The sequence below is a fragment of the Oryzias latipes genome, chromosome 5 (genome assembly GCF_002234675.1).
Source record: "Oryzias latipes chromosome 5, ASM223467v1".
In the NCBI taxonomy this organism is placed as follows: Eukaryota; Metazoa; Chordata; class Actinopteri; order Beloniformes; family Adrianichthyidae; genus Oryzias; species Oryzias latipes.
The window spans coordinates 19685876-19702158 of NC_019863.2; the positions used below are offsets into that span (position 1 = coordinate 19685876).

At 39.9% G+C, this 16283-nt stretch overlaps 1 protein-coding gene and 1 long non-coding RNA gene across 2 annotated transcripts in view; one reads left to right on the forward strand and one right to left on the reverse strand.

Moving 5' to 3' along the window:
* The window catches only part of LOC101160156 (receptor-type tyrosine-protein phosphatase gamma), a 228475-nt gene extending 226831 nt beyond the window's left edge, over positions 1 to 1644 (forward strand). The window contains exons 20-21 of the mRNA XM_023955062.1: positions 326 to 446; positions 885 to 1644. Coding sequence (XP_023810830.1) covers positions 326 to 446; positions 885 to 980 — 217 coding nt within the window. The 3' untranslated portion in view covers positions 981 to 1644. The remainder of the gene's footprint in view (positions 1 to 325; positions 447 to 884) is intronic.
* Positions 1645 to 7428: 5784 nt separating this feature from the next.
* Positions 7429 to 8703, reverse strand: LOC101156243. Its single transcript, XR_177375.4, has 3 exons — positions 8491 to 8703; positions 8079 to 8226; positions 7429 to 7773 (listed from the first exon to the last, which is right to left on the reverse strand). It is a non-coding gene; the product is annotated as an uncharacterized LOC101156243 (long non-coding RNA).
* Between the last annotated feature and the right edge of the window lie 7580 nt (positions 8704 to 16283).

Here is a 16283-nt window from a genome sequence, read left to right on the forward strand (position 1 = left end):
GTGGGTTTTTGGCAACCATCCATCACATCCGCATTGTTGTATATTCTGTTTTTATTTACTTTTTTGATATGTGATAAATGAAATAAATAATTTTAAAAAGTCCTCATCGATCCAGTGGAAACATCCAGATCACAGAGCCACCCCCATCTTCAAAGCTCCCACCAACACACGGTTGACCATGAAGGCCAAAAACTGCAGCTGCATATTTCCTGATCTGTTTGTGCATTTCATCCCGTCAGTGTCCTTCTACTCCAAAAGACAAATTATCAGCTTTCAGCAGTCGTCTCATCCTATGTTGTGTTGTTTTTCTTTTTGTGTGTTGCAGGTGTGTGTCAGCATGTGTGGGTCTGCTGCTGAAAAGCAAAGGCATCAACCACATTCATCAAATGTTTATCAGAGGGATGAAACCAGACGTCTTTACAGACCAGAGCCTGCCTGCAGCTCAGGTGATGTTCGTCTGTCTGTCTGAGTTTATGTCTCGGCTGCAGCGTTGTTGACTGCACATGTTCTCCTGTTTAGGGGTGGGTGGGGTTTGAAGCAGTAATGAAGTTTAGAGCAGGAACCCTCTGGTACAGCATGCAATTACTTTTTGAGTTTTACTGTCATTTCTACACTTTGAGCATCTCTGTTGTTATAACTTTTCTGCAGATAAAAATGTGTTTTCAAGAAAAATTATATTCTATTGGATTTTGCCAATAAATATTACATATAAATGTTCTTTTGACAGCTGTCAAACCATGAAACACTTTACTTTTTCTGTGAATATTCAGTGATCTTTAGGCCCGACCCAGTTACATCCTCACTGCATAAACTGCGTGACCTTCAGGCACTGTCAGGACATCCTGGATCTCATTTCATTCTCTCCTCTCCCTGAAAACTTTCAGAACCAGTACCAGTGTCTCTGTGAGGTTCTGTTCAGCATGGTTACACAGAGGAGTCCAACTCGGGTCTTCAGGGGAGGAACTTTAACAGGACTCTAGAGTCCCATTTCCACCGAAAAGAGAAGATCTGAGTACCCAAGTCTGGTGTCCCACTGGTCCAAGTCTGTCTGGATTTCCATGGAACTCTTGTGGATTTTTTGAGGCCTTTTTTGCCAGATTCTTGGTTAAAAGAAATACTCTGATAACTTTTTTACACTGAGACAGTTTTGGATATTTTCCTTTTTTTCCCCCCATTTTTTGTCTCGGTCTTATTGAAGGACTCTCAGCTGCAGGTTTGGGTTTTAGGACAGCACAGGGAGGGGGGGGGGGGGTAACACTTTGTGTCTTTTCTTGTTGCACTATGACCTGTGAGTGTTACTGCCGTCATTAAAGCTGACCCATGGCTTCTCCGCACTCAGATGATTTTGTATTTATTTTTTGTCAAACGCCACATCCTCAGCTGCTTCTGAAGTACCGTCCACGCACCCCAACCCAGATGTTACAGAGGACAAACCCTGGGGCTTTGCTGGCTCCGATCATTTCACTTACTGACCCACAGAACCAGGATCTGGGTGTGCTGCCGCAGACACCTCTGCTGACCCTTAGCGGTGTTTCAACTACTACTGTGAACTTTTATGATTCTTTCTTTGTATAATTCAATTATGCTTTTAATATATGGGAATTCTGTATGTATACATATATGAATATACACTTACCATGATGACGTTGTGAATTTTGTTTATGTTCTTTGTAATTTCCAACACTCGCATAAACATTTAGCTCACATTTATTTGCCTGGATCACAAAGTAATTATGTTAATGTACCAGTTAAGCATAAATATGAACACTCACTGGCCATTTTATTACACACCTGTCCAACTGCTCGTTAATGCAAATTTCTAATCAGCCAATCACATGGCAGCAACTTACTGCATTTAGGCATTTAGGCATGCAGACATGGTCAAGACGGTCTGCTGCAGTTCAAACCAGCATCAGAACGAGGAAGAAAGGTGGTTGGAGTGTTTTGAATGTGGCATGGCTGTTGATGCCAGACTGGCTGATCTGAGGATTGAGAACTGTGGGAGGAAATGCTTTGTTGATGCCAGAGGTTCAAGAGAATGCTCAGACTGGTTGCAGCTGATAAAAAAGCAACAGTAACTCAAAGAACCAATGGTTACAAACGAGGTCTACAGAAGAGCATCTCTGAACGTACAACACGTACAACTTTGAGCCTAAAGGGCTACGGCAGCAGAAGATCCCACTGGGAATCATGCCATAACAGATAACAATCACCAGATCTCAACCCAATAGAGAACCATTGGGATGTGATGGAACGGGAGATCGGCATCATTGATGTGCAACTGACAAATCTGCAGCAACGGTGTGATGCTATCATGTCAACATGGACCAAACTCTGAGGAATGTTTTTTGTACCTTGTTGAATCTATGCAACAAAGGATCAAGGCATTTCTGAAGGCAAAAGGGGTCCAACCCAGTTCTAGCAACCTCATAAAGTGGTCAGTGAATGTATTTCTAAGCAGAAAAATCAATTTGTTAGAATATTAGCAGACATAATAAGATTCTGACAATCCTGTTTTGACATCTTTGTGGTCCCATTCACACCTGCTGCACATGGACAACAAACCACTAACCTTGCTACAACCTAAGCTACACCAAATGACACCACACCAATATATTGGAAAATTAGCCAACCATTCTAACATCCACTGGATCTTTATTTTGCATTTGCTCACATAACATCTAGCCAAGTACCTTTTTGCAACACTCTTAAACTCTACATGCCATGTGTAACTAACTTACAACTTACTTTTTTAATCTATTACTCAATTCAATTTAGCATCACTTTCAAACGGAAAAAACATTGTAGAAAATATTTGTATTTATTTAATTGGGAATAAATTCAGACATGAAGGGGTTAACCTGAGTTCTCCGTTAGCATTTAGAACAAAAGATGCCTCTTGGATGAGGAGCAGACTGTGTTCTAGATCAACCTTAAAGTCCAGTTTCCCTGGAGAACAGAACATCTTGCAACAGTACCACTGTGCATCACCACAATGCCTGCAGGTGAAAAAAATAAAAATGTGGAAAAAATTCATACATAAAAGAGATATTGAAAAATAGCTGAAAAGGCAAGTCAAGTGGGTTGAGGCTCAGGGATGGAAAAGGTGACAGGGTTCTCCTCAGGTCATTTGTGAGAATAAGTAGGTGGAGGAGCTACTGGAAAGGAGGAGGGGTCGCAGAGATCAGCTGATGGAGAGCGTGGGAGCGCTCTCCTAAAGGTATGGAAGATCCACACATACACACTATTATTTTTAGAGCTGGATCATAAAAAATAAAATCATCAAATATCACTATTCATTATTCAGTCCCATTTACAGTATTGACTATGCTAATAAGTAGTTAAAAAAGAAGTATAAAATGGAGATGAACAACAGCAAAAAGAGATATATAGGCATGGAAAGGAGGAGGGAAATAAGATGTTTCCACCTTTATTTGCAGCTGTGCTCACAGCTAGCTTTAAAGAACTCAGATAAATATGGCTTGACAAATTTTGTGATCAACAGCAGAATCATGATTTCTTATGTTTCTTTCTCTACTGTTACAGGATGTAGGCAACTGGAACCAGAGTTTCAACATCTGAAGAGAAAAATAAAGTCAACACCCTGCTATTTGAACTTCAAGAGCCAATTTCTTTGAAACATTTTCAGCTTCTTTTAAAAATATATATAAAAATATTATTGTTAACAGCTCTTCACAGTCTATAACCCCCCCCCCCCCCATAATTACCAAAAATTGAAATGGTAAAACCTCTTCTGAAGAAAAGTGGCACTCCTGAATGTTCTACAAATAACAGAACCATTTTCAATCTTCCCTCTGTGGAGAGTGTATTGAAAGGCTATTTTAATTTTGCTGAGCAGCCTTCTTACCACTATCATCTAATTCGATACATTATAATCAGAATTTAGACAACAGCACAATTCTAAGGGTGAATTTGTCAATGTCGGACTCACTGACTCAGGAAAAACGTTCAAATAATAACAGACAAAAGTGTTACAAATAAAGAATATTAGTCCATATATTTATTTGACATATTTATTAGATATTATTATTGTTAGAACCTTTAAATACATACTGTAACTCAGACAGTATTTGATGCAGTTTTCTGTACTGTAATGAAAACCGGGTTTGATAAAGAATAGACTAATGCAAAAACAAAATGATGCTAATGTCTGAGGCTGTCCTTTTCTGAGGCTTTGTAGTGTTCTTTACAGGAACTGTGAGGCTTTTTATATCAAATTTTATCCATACAGTAATTTCATGCTTCCATAGTAAAATCATATTAACTCACATGCCTTTTAGTCTAAAACACAAAAAACAGGTTAAATCTAGTTGGGTTTTTTTGAATAAAGTAGAATTTGCAGGAAAAAAACTGAATTGAACAATGAAAGGCTGAAACTATACTGATAAAGTTAAAGAATAAAGTTAAACAGTCTTTTAAAATTGTAAGGTGAAAAATAGAATGAAACAAACTGTTTCCTGTGTTTTGTATTAAAAAAAACTGGTGGTTGCAGTTCCCAGGTCAGCCACTAGGAGGCGGCTGAACTCCAGTTTTCAGGGAGCTCTGCTGCATTTATTGGGTGACTGTTACTGTAAGACAGCATCGCCTCCTCTGAACCTGCCCTCTTTGCAGACCAACTTTGCATTCCTGCAGAATTTCCAGATAATAACATACCTCCTAAGAGGAATCTACTGCCTGTGCAGGTTAAAACACTTATAAAACATGTGAACATCCGAAGATTAGCAGCAGAGTGTGGTAGAGTGTCTGCCCTCTAACTGGAAAGCTGTGAGTTCAAATCCAGGCCCGAGTCATACCACAGACTACAAATGGGACACAGTGCCTTGGCATTACAGGGCTGGATTGAGGGGTTAAAACACCAAATGGTTCCCAAGCGCTGCTTTTTCTGCAGCTCACTGCTCCCCCAGGGGATGGGTCAAATGCGGAGAACAAATTTCACACACCTAAGTGTGCGACGGATAATGGGACTTTAACTATGAAATGTGTCCTTTTTATTTTATCCATCTAAGTTGGTCTGGTCTTGTCCTAAACTGACAAAGGCCACAAACATCCTGATGTCTGCATGCATTCAGGGGAAACCATCTTATGTGGGAGACCCCCCCCCCCCCCACACACACACACACACACACGCACACACGCACACACACACACACACGCACACACGCACACACACACACACGCACACCCACACACAGTTAAAGTTTTAATATTAGGTGTTAAAACTTTCAGAAAGATCCAGAATTTGAAACAAAGGGATGGATCAATGTGCCTCTTCAATTACAAAAACTGTTGATAGAAGTCAAAAGTCAAAAAGGTTGAATTCATAATTTGATACCACAATTCCAAAAGAAATAGCATAAAATGGTCAGCATTACTATCATTTCTCACAAAGCAAACTAATATATTTTATTTAAATATCTGATTTTGTCTTCTTAGTTTGATTGTTCATTGATAAATTGAAATAATGTGTTCCGCAGTTCTGGTTTTGTCCACTAGAGAGCCCCAACACACTAAACAACAAAAGAACAGAATTTCTCAAAATTCTTACCTTTTTTTTTTATAGAATAGCCTCTAGATAGATAAAAATATATATCTTTATCACTCTCAAGGTTCATTTTATTATTTTCATTTAAGTGAGCCTATTGAAAATGGTTCCTAAATATATTTTACCCAAAGAAAACGTTGCCGAATATAAACAATTGTTCAGAAAACCGGTTTGTCAAAGTTGATTAGAGTGTTTGGTTCTATTTTTTTTAAACACTTAGTGACTGTTGTTTTCAATTTAACATTCAACTTCTTCAGCTTTAAACTTTTTATGTTGTAAAAATTTATGGCATTTTTGTTATAACATTCAATAACCTTTATGTCTTTAGAGCTTAATTTACATAGTGGGGACGATTTAAAAATTATTCCGAATCATGAAACATAATTTTTATGATTAAATTGAACGTATTTTGGGTTTTCCTGCAGCTACATTTAAATTGGCTGTGTTGTTGTTGATTTAGCACTTATATGCTAAATATAAATTTAGCTCACATTGGCCACTTCTAAACTCAGCTTCAAAAATCTACGTTTAGCTAAAAAATTGCAGTTTAAGTAAAGATTAGAGACAATGTCAGAGTTTATAGGTTCTACAAATGGTGTTTTCAGAGCTTGGCACTGATGACATCATCCAGAAAGTCTGATCAGATTCAATTCAATTCAAAGAAATGTCATAGCTAAATAGACCGCCTTTCATCTTGTCAGACAATCACAATCATTTTTGCCTTTAAATTTGTGAATGATTGTCTGTCAGCATTGTAGATGTTTCCACAAACCTCCTCCACCCTGTTCTCCACCTGGAACAATGCTTTGCAATAGACTGACCTCTAACCACTTTCAGCTTCTAGGCTCTGGGGTTTATTCATCTATGGTCCAATCTTCACCCTAAGCATGCAAGACATCATGGATCCAGAGCCTAACCAACAAAGATTATGGACACTTTCATACACATTTCACAACACAAATAAAACTTTATTCACATTCTTTCACATTCACAAGTATCTTTCCATTTTACAGGGTTGTATTAGATTAGCAGGTTACCATCAATGCCTTGTTAACTTTTGCGACTGACTGAACAGTTCTGCAAGACGATAAATAACTGTATTGAAGCTATACATCATCTAACAGCTCCAGTTTCTGCAGGGCTTTGATGTACAAATGAAGATTCTAACTGGCGTAACCCTTGTGCTATCCTAGGCACTTAAACGTTGGGAGTTGGGTCATCTAGACCCACTAGACAGTGCTCTGAACCTTTTTTCTTCAATGATTTGTGAACCTCACTGGTGTCCATGGATTACATGAAATCTTTCCACCTTTCTCCACCTTTGTCATGGTAGGGAGAACACGTCAAAGTAAGGGTGGGGTCAACTAAGATAGCACAAGGGTTAAACGGCATTTAAAATTAAAAACGTTTTTAGTTATGTTTAAAAAATGCTACTGCCAGTTTTCAGGGAAACTACATCATTCACCACCTATCAGAGAGTTCGAAGAACTTTAGACTGATTGTTAGGTTTTAGCGGTCAATGATCACATTTTGAGAAAGACAGCTTCCTGATGGACTCAGGGCTCAGTTTCCCATTATCCACATTCAGTCCTAACACTTTGCATTTTTAAAATTAATTTAATTTCTCTGTAGGAATAAAACCAATTTGGCATCTCTGTAAAGAACTTTGAACTGTGTGTGAAGAAAACTGCCTACATCTGTGTGCCTTAGTTAAAAAAAAAAAAACAAAAAAAAAAACTAAAACGGAGGGAGGGGATTGTAGCTCACTACAAATGGAAGCAAAGTCCAGAGAACATAAGGTACATTTACATCACTCTGGAAAAGTTTTATGCAGGTGTGAGAAATTAAATGCTGTAAACAAAGAATGCTTTCATGGAAGGATTAATTATTTATTTCCATTAGTCAACAAAAATGTAGTAAATAAAAAGAGACATTTAAATCAAATGACTGTTAAGTGTAAAACACCCTTTGCCCACACTTGTTCTGTTTCTATGTATTCATTTGGTGGGTTGTTTCAAACATCTGAGAGCTAAGTACACATCTTCTGTGGATGTGGGGTTTTCCCTCACCCTTCTGTCTCTTCATGTAATCCCAGGACACTATGAGATGTTAAAAATCCGGGCTCTTTGCACGACTTCACTTCCAGTACTTCTTGTTCTTCTTTATGCTGAATACAGTTCTTTGACTGTATGTTTAGGGCTGTTGTCCTGCTGGAGAGAAAAATTAGGGGCAAATCAAACACCACCCTGATGGTATTGCATGATGGAAAAATATTTCTCAGCATTGAGAACACCATTAATTCTGGTCAAATCAGCTGTGACTAAATCTCCAACTCCATTTGCTGCCCCAAAAGTTCAAAAACCTCCACTATGCCTCTATGTTATCTGCAGACACACATTATAGCCATTTGACAAACAAACTATCCTCTGCTGCAGCCAGAGATTTCCAGTTTTGATTCATCTGTCCAAAGCACACTCTGCAATTTTTCCTGCATCCTAGCTCTTATGTTTTCTACCTGAGCTTGGTCTTGTTTCCATGTTGGAGATTTGGCTGCAGCTCCTCCATGAAGGCCACTTCTGGTCAGACTTCTTCAGACATGCATGGGCATACATGGATCCCACTGGTTTCTGCCAGTTCTGAGCTAATAAAAATCTGCAGGATATCTTTCAAAAGTTGAACAAGTTTTCATTAAAGAGAGATATTGGTCATATGATTGAAAGATTTATAAGTGCTTGAGGGCAGACTGTGCTGAAGCAAAGGAGGGCTGGCAAAAACATGGAATGCGAATAAATAAACTTCTATGAATTTACAGGCAGGAATTTGGTTGTGATTGGCTGTAATGAAAATGGACAATTTAGCTATTGGCTCAGAGTGAGGACTAAATAATAAGTGATGTGTGGAGTGAAATAATCATCAACCTAGCGTACCTGTAGATGAAGAAGATCTTCCTTATTGAAACTGCACTAAAGCTTCACTGCTGTGTCTTTTATCTGCTGCACTAAGTTTGTTTAAAATCTTTGTCTGAAGGGGACCTTGCTGATGCCTAGTGTCTTGTTGCTGCAGTTACTATGACACAAAACTCTTTCACAACCTCACTGTGGTAACAGAGTTATGCTGTTCCTCACACCGTTTTAGGCCTCCACAGCTGTTTCTGTTTCAGTTCATCACTGGATTTTAACCTATGTGTGACATCGATGATCATTAGCACCTGTCTGCCATTATCCTAATCCTGACTGTAACCCGGCAAAACTTTGTGCAAGTTTACCTTTGACGAGTCGATGCAAGTTTAAAGGACAATTATACATTTAGTAAATTAATAACATTTGAACAAACCTCATTTATAATTCTGAAAGCATTCTTTGCTTACAGCCTTTTTCACGCCTGCTTAAACCTTTTGCGTGAGTTTATGTAAACATAGCCCTGGTTCATCCCTTTGTCTGTTGCTGGCATTAAAAAAACTGTAAAAATTTGTAGAATCCCTGCAGCTACGGCAACAATTTTTATTTTTTATTTTTGTTTGTTTTATTTAATTTTTTTTTTATTCTTCTTTCTTATGATGAAAAGGAACCCCCCCCCCCCTCCCCACATGTTTCTGCCTTATCATTTGGATCTACATCCCATTATTTACTAAGACTTAAGGAAGAAGTCCTTTGCACCAACCAACAGAGCGGATGAAGACACTGAACCCATCACTCCCCCCTCTTCAGTAAGCTATAGCCTGTAATTGTGATCAGATCCAAGTCCGTTGATCGGAGTGGCGGCTTGACAAACGCAATCATCCGGACAGCCGGGCTTGACTGGCTGCTGCTTGGCAGCTTCCCGGCTCCTCAGCTGGGGCCCTGGCGTTGCAGACCCTGGGGGGGGGTCATCTCGCCAGCGGCCACTGCTGACTGACTGACTGGACCAGTGTGGTTCGTGATTCAAGCTGGGTGGTGGGGTGCAGGTTTTGTTTAGAAGCAGGGTGGGGGCTGTGAGGTCAAGGGCAGGATTAAACACAAAAGAGGAAGGGGGGCAGTAAGGATGCATGTCCATGGGGTGGGGGTGGGTGATGATGAGGATCCAATATAGGGAATTATCTAAACGAGTTTTGAAGAGCACGATCTGGAGCCGCTCCAAATGACATTATGTATTCTAATAGCCTAGACCCTGAGGTGGGGGGTGGGGGGCTGCTGCCGCTGCTGCCAGCCACCAGACCAAGATTTTACCCACCAGTCTGGGATAAGGGGGATCTGTCAGACAACAGTCCTCCTCCAATCAGGATCCTTGTGATTATGCAACAGTGTTTGGCCCCCAGTGGTGCCGGTAGATAACTGGCTGAGCCCAGAGCCGTGCAAACGCTGTTGACTCCTGTTGATTGGATAATTGCTGTAATTGTATGCTGCGTTTCATTCAAAGAGGTGCTCCATTTAGATGGGGGGGAGAGTGGGGGCTCCCTCCTCAGCCTCTTTTTTCACTCTGATGTCAGTAGGTTGGTTTGGATCAGAAGCCTGCAACCCTCTAAGGCAGCCCGGTTCTGCTGCAGATGCATGGGTCTGGTCCTGTTTGTAACTCAGCCTCTAAAAAACACCCTTTTTCTCCCTGCTCATCCCCTCGAGCTGCACCATTGCTGGTGCGGGATCCAGTTGAGGGGGTGGGTTGTTGGGTTTGTGTGGAGTTATTCCTGCTCGATGAAGCAGGCAGCTGAAAGGACACGTTTACCTGCAGTTCTTTACTTATGCCTTTTCTCGGCATCGATTCTTCGTTACAGCTGAAGCAGAGTCGTGCTTGGATGGCTCTTCATCAAGTCCTTCATCATTCCGTAATGACTTTAGCAGCACACACGGCGCCTGCACAAACAACTGTATTAAGTCTTCATCTGAAGGGAAAACTGCATCGATTACAAGCTGCTTGTTGGTCTTTTCTTTACGCTTTATTTCTTGCTTTGTCTCCAAATATTTCTTTATTCTCTCTTAGATTCAAAACTACAGTTTCTCTGTTAAAAAAGTATTTTTTGTGACTTCAAGGTTAAAATCGGTGTGTAAGTTATTAGATGTCATAGTTTCATCACAAATTCAAGTGGAAAACGTCTGTTGAAATGCCCCCCACCCTGGTTTGTTTTTTGTTTTTTTTCCACACTGTTTTAACAGAAGACAACCAAAGTTAGAAGTGGAGCAACTATCTTCAAAAAATCAACGTGAATTTTCAAGAACTGCTGATTTGGGGGTGCTGTTGGCAGATACAAGCTCTGACTCTCTGACTGAAAAAGCTAGTCCTGCTAGTCCTCTGATTATCGTTTACTACTAAGTGGCTCCATCTTCTCATCTTAAACGGTCCCCTGTTTCCTGCATCTTCCGATTTATTGTTAAATGTGTTTTGTTTGTTTGATTGTTATTGTTTTTAACACACCTAGCAAACCAAAAGGACTACCAGAAAAAACAGACTAGATGAAAACACAAAACCACTCCCCCCAGATCAGATTTGGCCCTAGAACAGGGGTCTGGATGTTGCTTAACTTGTCTTGATTGGTAAGAAATTGAAAAACCCACAAGGCAATGCAGCTAAGATGTTTTAAAAGCTTTATAGATCTGTGTTGGAGTTGAGGATTTTGTGTTTTAGAGTAACAAAATCAAACAAAACTGTACACGGAGTTCCTTAAGACTCCATACCAAGTCCTGTAATTTTTCTCCAGTAGCTTTTAAGGGGTATTAGTCCTTAGCTTTAGTGTAATGGATGTAAATGATGGATGTTTCCTCACGGACACAGGTCGGGTCTAAAGGATTATCTGTGGGAGCGGACATCTCCAAACCAACTGAACTTTCTCAACACCCACAAAAGAGCTGAGAGCAGATAGACCCGACATACAAAATTAGAATTCTGAATTCAAAAGACATTTTATTTGATCAGAACAGAACAAATGAAATAATCAATTATTCATGGTAATCCTGCTCAAAGCACAAATGGGTCCGCAGTTATTTAGCCCATGTTTTAACATGGAAAGGTGTTTCTAGTAAATTCCCCTGCTATCATAGTTATGTGCACAGCCGCTGAATGTGACAAGGTTCAAGAAGTCCTGTTAGCAAGGATCACAGCTCAGTACAGACAGGGTGTAAAACACAGATTTGCTGATTTAAATCAATCTCCTTAAAATCCCACTTCGATCATCTTTTGATCTATTGTAAAAGCATTCCCAGTGGTCTTAGGATTTTAGCCAATATTTAAAAAACCTGTGTCATGTTCTAGGACATAGTTTCTGCAGGGCAGGAGGAGTTTATTAGAAATTTGCCTCTGAGTTTTAGGTGGAACTGTCGGCACATGCCTGAACTGACTTCCCATCATCCCTTTGTTGACACTCTCTCTCGGAAGTTTACAGCCCCACACAACCCAACCTAACATTAGCAGTGCAGCAAAAATGGTGAGCAATATCTAAACAATCAAGCTGTAGGGTTTAGAGGCCCATACTGGCTCAGACGAAGAAAACAAAGCACATGGATCAATTCGACTGCAAGTAGAAGCATCAGAATGGGACAGAGAAGGGAGCTTGGCCCACCAATTGTAGCAGCTATGTCATTGCTACAAGCTTTTTCCAACAGCGTTATTTGTCTGCTCCTGATTCACAAAATTTGAAGAAAAAAATACTCAGAAATGCAACTTTAAGCTTGATTTTTCATTTAATATATGCCCTCCATCATAATAAAAAAGCTGTTAAAAGACGATTTTCATGGAAGTGGGTCTTTAACTTACATAATGTATTTTTCGCTTTTATAGCACATTTGTATGTTTTTCTGTCATTAAATTAGTAAAAAAAAAAAAAAGATTGTTTGTTTAAAATTGTTTATAATGGAAAAAACTAAGAGGGACGCTTATAAAATGAAAACTAAAAAATGATTAGAAATGTAATCAGATCATAAATCAAATTGGTCCATAAATTTGATTGTGATAATTGACATTAATATTTATCATTTCATTAATTAAACAAAGATCTGAGTAGTTCCTGTTATGGTTTAATGTCATTAGGCAGTCTCGCCTCCACCACCAAAGGTCTTCAAATGTAAATGAACTGGAAAATAAAGATTTATTTTCTTTTTATATTATAAAAAAAAGTCTTTACTTGTCATACAATTTCAAAGTGCAGAATTAAATGTGTATTTTTTTTTTTACTATAAACATTATAGGAAATGGCCACTTACCTCAGCTGGTCATTAAGGCAGCATTCACTCTGGCAGGTTTGACTCTGGTTTGGTCCAAAGATGGTTTCCTCTAGAAGTCCTTATGGTTTTGAAGGTGTTAGAGCTCACCTTCTTCCTGCTCTTTGTACCCAACCTGATCAGAGTTTGTTCAGACAACAGCTCCCTCAAATGAGCAGTTGTTGAAACTCCATGATCAGGAAGGTTGCCCTTTGTTTCCATGCTGAGAGAGAAATTAGAGAAAATATATTTAAATTAACCAACACACAATTTTAACTAAGCTATGTAGTCAAATAAAAGAGGCGAAACTATATGAAATATTCAGTAAGTTTAGTTTACTTATTTCAAACATATTGTGAAAATATAATATGTGAATGTATATATTTACTGATAAATACAATCAGTCATTGAAAAGAGTCTTTATTTGACAGAACCTAAGAATGATAAACATGTTTGGCAGGGAGATAGGCAGATAATATCAATCTGTTTGAAGGTTTATCAGCGTGGCATTATCACATCATAATAAATAGATGAATAATAATTCATTTTAGTCATCTTGGGGCTCAGACATCAACAGTAAAAAGTGACCACATTACTATGATCCATCAAATTCAATGCATTAACATTTAACGTTTTGGTTCTTCTCACTAAACCGATGCTGCATTTCTATGTGGAAGACTTTAGATGCTGCTTTGTTGAATGTTTTAGGTGATGTTTTATAGCTTTGAAAACTGTCTTCAATATGTATCACTTCAAAATAAAGATCTGAGTAGTTTATGTTATGGTTTAAATTCATTTGCTCCACCACTGTCAGATGTAAAAGAAGATTTGCCAAAGATCTTTAGCAAATCTTTATTCCTGTCAGCTATTAGACTGCACAACACCTTTGACATTAGACAATAAATATTGTTGTTCTTCATTGTATTTTTTGCACGGCTGATTATCTATCCGTTTTTATTAATCGAGATACGGTAACAAGGTCATTTCCCCTTTGTGGGATCAATAAAGTTTTGTTCTATTTGGTGTGTTGGCTCACATTTTTAGTGTTCTTGCTATTCTTTGAATTCTAAAAAGGAACATCTCTGCTCTTTGTCATCCAGAATGCTGCCTCATGTCTGCGCGAAGGCTCATCAGAGCTTCTGTGCTTCAACCCTTAAGAGACTTCTGAACCTGGCGTAGATGACAGTGAGATCTATACTCCATTTTCAGTGAGGACCAAATTAATACATGCATGTATTTCTTTAATCAAAATTTTGGATGTGAAGAAAGTGCAACGATGTGGAATGTAGCAGGTGGGTGCCCTCAGGTGCTTTTCTCCAGGTTTGTTGTGGCATTTTTTGTGTGAATAAACATATTTTAGATTAAGCTGAATGTGAAAAAAGAGGTCCTGGGAATTAGGTCAAATTCTGAATATGGATTTAAAGAGCTCCAAACGTGAGCCCAGCCGCACCCCCATGACTGCAGAGGAGCTCTTGGGCCTGGAGCTACAGAGCGCTTGGAGGGAGGTCAGAAGGGAGTGAGGGTAACAGCCGATCAGCGATGACCTCCCCTGGCGGTTCCCAGCAGCCCCACACTCCCCCTTCCAACCACGAAGCTCCTTCTCCGGACCACCTTGCCCTTGATTCAGGCAGACTTGTCTGGGAAGGAGATTCTGGATTCTGCAGCAGCTCTGTGAGATTCTGGAGCCGTCCCCTTCGAGCTTCCCTCTGATCCCTTGAGCTGATGCTTTCAGGACTTTCTGGTTCTGCTTTTCAAACGAATCGGGGTCAAGGACAGCATTTTCCTCCACAAACATGTCAAACGGGTTTATTATGAGGAATGCGTCGAATCCTGGCGTTCCCAAACCCCATTCTTTTCCTTCCATCTCTGTCCTCTCAGCTGCTGCTCATTGAAGGAAAGGAATAAAGCAGAGAGTGAGGAGAAGCCACTGCTCATTAACCCCTCAGCACTTCACAATGAATCCTGGAGGCTCTTTGTACCGGGGGCTTCCCTAACGAAGGGCGGGGGCCGGGATGGGGTGCTCTTTAAAGTTCCCGAGCACAATGTCTCAGTATTTATTTTCAGTGTGTGAGCATACAGAGCAGCAAGCACAATAAGCTGCAGGGACTTAGAAACCCCCAGAAAGAGCAAATGTGTTCATGGATGCAGGCAGAAATCCAGGCAGAATTCCAACACTGTGTCTTCTTGAGCTTTTGTGCTGGGATCTGTCACTCTGTCTGAGCGCTTTCTCGCTGTGTTTCTGTCTGAAGAAGGTTGAGTGGATGGAGCAGACTGCAGCCGGCTGAGCCGATGCTCTCTTTAGAGACAAAACATGAAAACACCAGCAGGCCTGTGGTGGAGCGGCCGCTTCTTGTTTAGGCGAGCAGAGATGCCGCTGATCTGATGCCAGCTTCAAAGCCAATAAAGAAAAAGTCTCGCTTCCACATCCAGATGAACCGAAACGCATCCACTCGCTGTTTAGAAAAAAACAAGAAGATCAAACAATGAAATGGTTTCTTTATCAGCAATTTCAGTTGGCTTCCTAAAAATTATTATTATTGTTTTTAGAGATTTTTTTTTGCATTTTTGCTATTAACAATATTAATTTCATAATATTTTTTAATTAAAAACCTATTTTTTCCACCTATTTTGCTTTTCAAATTCTTAAAATCTTTTAAGCTAAAGTTTAGTAGACAATGTGTTAATATGCTTCAGTCCGCTTTAAGTGTGGCTGAGCTTTTTTTAGATTATGTTTAGTTTTCTTTGTTTCTCAAACACAAATGAAAACATGGATTTTGCAGTAAATAAAAGACTCGAATGAGGCCTGAAGTTAAAATCAGAAGCATCAAGTCTGAGCCAATTAATACAGACAAACTACTAAATTAAGATAATATACATATATATATATATATATAGAAAATACACTCATCCTAAAAACTGCAATTCAGATATGAGGACCCCCCCCCCCTCACCCACCCACCCACCCGAATGAGATAAAAGCTGCGGCCCGGGACGCTTTAATTGGACTTTCATGTGGGCAAAACTGGGGGGGGGGGCTGAAGTAAGTTAACATTTGGTAGACTTAATTGGTCCTTTTCTCTCCTTTCTCCCGCGCGGGCCCCTCGCGGCCTCCACAGTTAATCTCCCATTTACAATCAATTCAGCGCGCGAGACAAAGAGTCCGCCGTGCGCCTTTCTTCTCTTCCTGTCTCTTTTGTGGCCGTAAACTGCAGACGAAGACCGCAAATAAAGACGTCCGTATTTTATTTAATGCGCGCTCCCGCTCATTCGGGCCCTGCTGTTGACACTTTCGCGCGCACCTTAATTAACATTAGTGAACGCTTATAGGTAAACGCACGCGGAGAAAATGGCATATCATGAGTGTTGGTTACTGCAGAGTGGATGTATCTACGCCGTAGTCTGCATGCGTGTTTGTCAGATCTGTTTGAGGGGAAAACTAAGACTGCGCGCGCAATACACAGTGACGGAATGCGTGCACGCGCACACACAGGCTGTTTTTAACCTGTTACACTGAGGAGGGAGGGCGACAGCTAAGAACAAACATGTGCAATTTGTGC